We start from the raw sequence: 5,690 nt of genomic DNA on the forward strand, positions 1-5,690 counted from the left end.
ATTTACAGATCACTCATTCACGTGTTATTAAAGGACTGCGGTTCCAACACATACCTCCCATTTGCTTACGTCTGATCCCAGATATCCACCAAGGGCTTTCTTCCCCCACTGACACTGAATCGGGTTGCAGATAGGAGCAAATGCTGATACAGACTGTTCAAAAAGAAAACATAAAAAAACCCTGTATGAATTAAGAAGAGTAATTTCAGGTAACTAAGAAACAAATGAAAAGTCTTTTCAAAAATGTTTTAAGTTACTGCCAGAACCCAGGACTCCCTCAACCCTCCAAGCTAGGTACCCTAACTATTACCCTACTTCCCTCTTTATTTGTTCTTTCTAGCCCCCCCGTTTTGCTTTACTTCTTGCACATCAGCCAAGCTACAAAAGGCAGAGCTAGATGCCCCATTCTTTGTTGGGAAATGTTGGCTTGAATCCTCTTACGCAGCAGAGAAGGATCTCAATTCTGCTGTTGGGTCAGCATGGTCAGAGTGGGAACGTTTCACCCTCAACTGTATTTTGGCAAAGCGTAACAAAAGCCTGAGGCTTGGCACTGTCAGCCAGTCTAAGCACGCAACAGTGTCTCATGAATTTAGGTACCTCCAGAACCAGGGGTCAAAAAAAGCTCATTTCGGATCACAACTCCAGGTACTGGTGTCAGAAGTCCAAGGCCTATTTTTACATCACTCTTTTGGATTTGTACCTGGGACATCAGAATTTCCACTCATGTCTTGGCAAGAAATAGCAATAACCATCTGAGCCACCGCCAGCTCTCCTGGGTTTTGCTATTTTCAATTTAAAGTTTCATTCTTTTACATAATACAATCAGCAGTTAAGTGCCAACAGTGAAAATGGACATTTCTGAACTACTGGCTCCAAAAGATAGAAAGGTGAGAAAAAAAATAAAGCTTAATCTTACATTTAACTCTCTTATAATGCCAAGCTAATGACACTAATGAGAAAATGGTATGCTATTTTCAAAAATGCAGTTCCATTTTTGCAGCAGCTGACTGTAAAGTGCAGGGCCTGGACAGCCCATGGAAGGACTGATCCACACAGGCAGAGCCCCTCATCTCTCAAACACCAATGCCCAATTTGCCCTCAGAAAGGCATTTTACATAAGCTTATCTCCAAAGAGAGCAACAAAATTTCTCTCAGCCCTCCTGAGTATAAGGAAAGGCAAATCAGTGCCAGCATGTTCGATTTAGGTTCAAGTGGAATACAGATGAACACAGCTTCGGATACCTTGAATACTCCAAAAATCAATCTCTAGGAAAGCCGACATGCAAATCTCTGGAGGAGAAAGAACTGGGTGGGGGGAGGATTTCCTCCAGATACTATTCCGCATGCAGTTTGGGTGCTTAACAGTTACACTTATCATCAACTGGAGTTAACAGACTCGGTAGTAAATTCTAAGCAAACACACATATAATGGTTTGCTGATAATAAAAGCTCCAAAATGAACAAAAAAAGATTTGAAAAGATGAAGCACAGCACACAACCAGATTTCTCGACAATATTGTCAGCATAAATCAACTCCAGAGCTAGAAGGAGCCTGTTAACATTTAAATATAACGATTGGTTTGGAAAAGTTGTAGCATCATCCAAAAGAAATCAGCCTTTTCTTAACTTTTAAATATGAAAGGTTTTTTTAATTTCCCTGATACTAACACTCCAGAGTGTTTTCCATATTCTCATACTAGGTATCAATGGACTGCTGCAACTAAAACTATTTATACATTTAACACTATAACAGAACTTGGTATTATTATTTTTTTCTTCACTTCTCTAGAAACCTGTATTAACCTCATAAAAGTTGCATTGTATCTTACTTTGTACTTTCCAGGATTCTTCAGAGCAAGAATAAGAGCTCCATGTCCTCCCATGGAATGCCCAAAAATAGACATCCGTTCAGAGTCAGTTGGAAAATTGGCATTTATTAGTTTAGGCAGCTGTAAAGGAACAATAGTGTAATAAAAACATTAGAACAACTCCAGTATGTTCAAGAAAAAAGCACACAACTAACATGTTCTAGTGCCAGGAAGCCACTGAAACCAACGGCACATCTTTGGTTCTAGGTTTGAAAGCAATTTGAACAGGACTGGAAAATCAAAATGAGACAATTCATCTGATAATAGGTAACTCAAAGTATCTCTGTAGAAATCTATTATAACTCTGTAACACAAGACATGGGAATTTCCTAATGGTCCTATTTTAATAGATACAGAAATATGTATGCACTCCTTAAAGTGACCAGAATGGCCCATATGCTCCCCATATTCCCATCAACTTTAGTTTTACTACAGACCACACAAACCACATGTAGAGTAAACTGGACTCTCACCTTTCTAATATATACCTCAAGGATCTCCTTTCACACCCACTTAAAGAAAAAAAAAACCAACCCAACAACAAAACCACCACCCAGACTCCCAAGACAGGCAGTGCAAAGTTAAAACGAGCAATACAACTGGTGCAGTGAAATGCAGTGGGTTGCTTCAGAAGCAGCAGAGATTACTTCTTTATCTTACCCAACAACACCAGGAGAACCCAGCAGCAAAGTTACCTCATCCTTTATGTAGGAATACATCCTATAGTTTGTTTTCCAAGGCTCTTCAGTGGCGTCCACATAAAAACCAGCACCAGTGCCAAAATCCCAGCTTTCATCTTCTCCTTCAATATTGCAGCCACCTACCATGAGAATTCTTTCTGTGGTTACTGTCTTTCATAGAATCATAGAATGCTTTGTGTTGGAAGGGACCTTAAAGCTCATTTAGTTCCAACCCCTCCTGCCATGGGCAGAGACACCTTCCACTAGGTCAGGCTGCTCAAAGACCCTTCCAAACTGGCCCTCAATTGGAGAAACTGCCATAAACATCAGACACTCTGGACGCGAGTTTCTCAATCAACATGTCTCTGCCCCTCCAACTACAACACAATTCAGATTTTCATTAATACAGCATTTGCAACTTTCATTTCTACAACACTTTCAAAATGCTACTTATGTATTACCTACAGATGTACTCAGCTTTTAAGATGTTTCAGTATCCCTTAATAAATAAATATAACATACAGATCTCTCCTAAAGTTATTCTGTAAAGCTTCGTCCAATTAACCCAGGGACTTACTCAAAAGTTGTCACTTACTAGTTGGTGCTCTCAGCTTTTTTCAGTTAACAGACCTCATCCTATCAAGAAATTGTGAGAAACAGAAACTGTACGAACTCTTTCAGACAGAACCACGGATCACCAAATGGTGTGTCCAGACCAGTTTATGTGTTTCAAATAAAGTCTACTACACCTCCCTTTTTAAGGTTCTACAGCATAATAAGGCTTACTGTTCCTATCATTTTTAAAGTATATAATTCACCTTTTCTGCAATTTGTTTCATTGCTCCCACCTGTAACTTTGCCAAAAAACTAAAGTAATTTCTTCTGTGACTAACTGCAGGGTTGCATCCTCTTTTCAAAGGCTACACTTTCAAACTAAATTTGCAGATGTCTCCTTGAAAGTCAACACATTCCATCTAGTCCTCTCTTACTCTCCCTTTGATTAGCCTGTGATTTACCAGCTTGGTTTGCAGAACAGAATGTAATATTTCAAGGTGTATGTGACAGCAAATAATGGCCTCCCCTTCTCCAAAATCTCCCTAGTTTCTGCTATCCCAAATTACATGGTATTTCACTACTGTAAGATTACACTGCAAACCCACATGTAATTTGACAATCCCTGACAATTTGTGCAGAAATACCTGCCACCCTGCCACAGTGTGAAATCAGATTTTTTACAAGGATCAAAGCTGAGTTTGCTCCAGTGATGTGCCCTTGAACACTGAGTGACTTTGTAACTTAACAGTCCAGCAGTCACAGGGACTGGGGATGCTTACACAACATGTTGGATATGAGTAAGTCTTTGATCCCTTGGGGGTAGACAAAAACTCAGAAAGCCCTGCCAGGCAATGAAGGCAATGCTGATTCTGCTAAAAGAAACTTAAGGAAAGCCTCATAAAAAAGAAATTTGAAAAGGAAACTGCAAAATACTGTTCAAGTACACCTGTCTGGAAAAGCAAACCCCTACGAAGAAGGAAAAGTAAAGTCTGTCAGGTCTGACAGAGGGTTTGTAATGATAGGTACTCCATGCTTTCATGCAGTCTTTTTTCCCATCCACATACATCTCCTAGCTCCTGGAAGGTAATTTTTACATAGTCTTAACTACACACTTAAAAAGCACTTACAAGCATTTCCACTACATATGCTTTGGTCTCTTTATTTGTGATTACATTTGAACTGCTCTTCACTTGTTTCTCCAGACACCTCAAAGATTTAAGAACATTTGGGGTCTCTGAGCTAAAATCTCAGTGCATAACATGAAACACATACTGAAAGCCATCTAAATAGCAGAGCAATCCTGATCAGTTATTGGGCTAAAAGGCAAGAAAGAAGCTGCAAAGAGGGTTGTAAAAGAAAATGGATAAAACAATGAACTATGCAAATGAAGTTGCACATTGAGTGTCAGCCTCCAGATAACACTAAAAACAAGTCCCAGTATAATTATCCAATGTGCATTTCTGGATTTTGAACTGACACAACTTCAAAAACTTCACATGAAAACTATTTCATGGAAAGAACATAACTTGATTTCCATATTACTCCTGTTCAAATCTGACCCGCTGAAGCCTGGGAAATATCAGGAGACTGCCTTCTTTGTATAGCACACTCATGAGACTTTAGCTGAATCCAGCAACTACTAAAGATAATACCCCGAATCCCCAAAAGACTGTAACTGCAGATCCACCATTTTCAGTTTTCCCACAGCACACATAAGCTCAGCCTTACAGAGATAACAGCAAATCATTTTAAAAGGCTATTCATCAGTAGTCTATTGCAGCTGCAGGGGGGAAAGGCTCCTGGTTTGGTTTTCTAAGTACTGGAATCCTTTGAAGACATGTATTTAATCACCTTTAGAAGACAAAATACAATAAAGAGTAAACATTACGTCTTTGTGTGACAACACAGTTCTGCACATTTTTTTAAAGTCTCAGCAAGCCACAAAATGCAGGCCAGTGTCTCTGATAGCACACGCCTCTTGTTTTTCCTTTCTTCCCTCTCCTCATTACTGCTGAACTCAATGGCCCCTCCTTTCTAGTTTTAGTGCCATGACAATAAAAGAATTTCAAATGTCAAACCTTCACTATCACATTAGTAAGACACAGACATACACCTAGATAATACCATAGACAATATAACCTAGCAAACAACGCAAGAGAAGAGGTCGTTTTCTGACTCAGATGGGCAACACGCTTTGTAGTAAACTGCAGCACTCCATTCCTTTGGGACGAAGACAGTGTACTTCAGCGTAACAACTGCTACCATGCCTCTTGTCAAAACTTACGTGGGCTTGTGTCTGGCGCGACTACAATAAGGCCATGTTCAGCTGCAGCTTGCTGAAAACCAGCTTTCGTTATAAAATTCTGTTCCGTACAAGTTAAACCTAGAGAAATAAAACCAGCATTGGTTACACATTGCTCACGGCATATCAAAACCCTTTTCATAGTTTCAAAACCCTTTCTCATAGAATGAATCATAGAATGAATAAATCATAGAACAGTTTGGGTTGGAGAGGACCTGAAAGTTCATCCAGTTCCACTCCCCCTGCAGGGACACCTTCCACTAGACCAGGTTGCTCAAAGTCCCA

General features: G+C 39.8%; 1 protein-coding gene across 1 annotated transcript in view; it reads right to left on the reverse strand.

Moving 5' to 3' along the window:
- ESD (esterase D) overlaps positions 1-5,547 on the reverse strand; it is an 8,204-nt gene extending 2,657 nt beyond the window's left edge. The window contains exons 1-4 of the mRNA XM_010015134.1: positions 5,388-5,547; positions 2,564-2,688; positions 1,830-1,949; positions 55-153 (exon numbers count right to left, since the gene is read on the reverse strand). Of these exons, the coding sequence (XP_010013436.1) occupies positions 55-153; positions 1,830-1,949; positions 2,564-2,688; positions 5,388-5,547 (504 nt within the window). The remainder of the gene's footprint in view (positions 1-54; positions 154-1,829; positions 1,950-2,563; positions 2,689-5,387) is intronic.
- Positions 5,548-5,690: the final 143 nt, after the last annotated feature.

The sequence above is a fragment of the Nestor notabilis genome, unplaced genomic scaffold, assembly GCF_000696875.1.
Source record: "Nestor notabilis isolate BGI_N333 unplaced genomic scaffold, ASM69687v1 scaffold5675, whole genome shotgun sequence".
NCBI lineage: Eukaryota > Metazoa > Chordata > Aves > Psittaciformes > Psittacidae > Nestor > Nestor notabilis.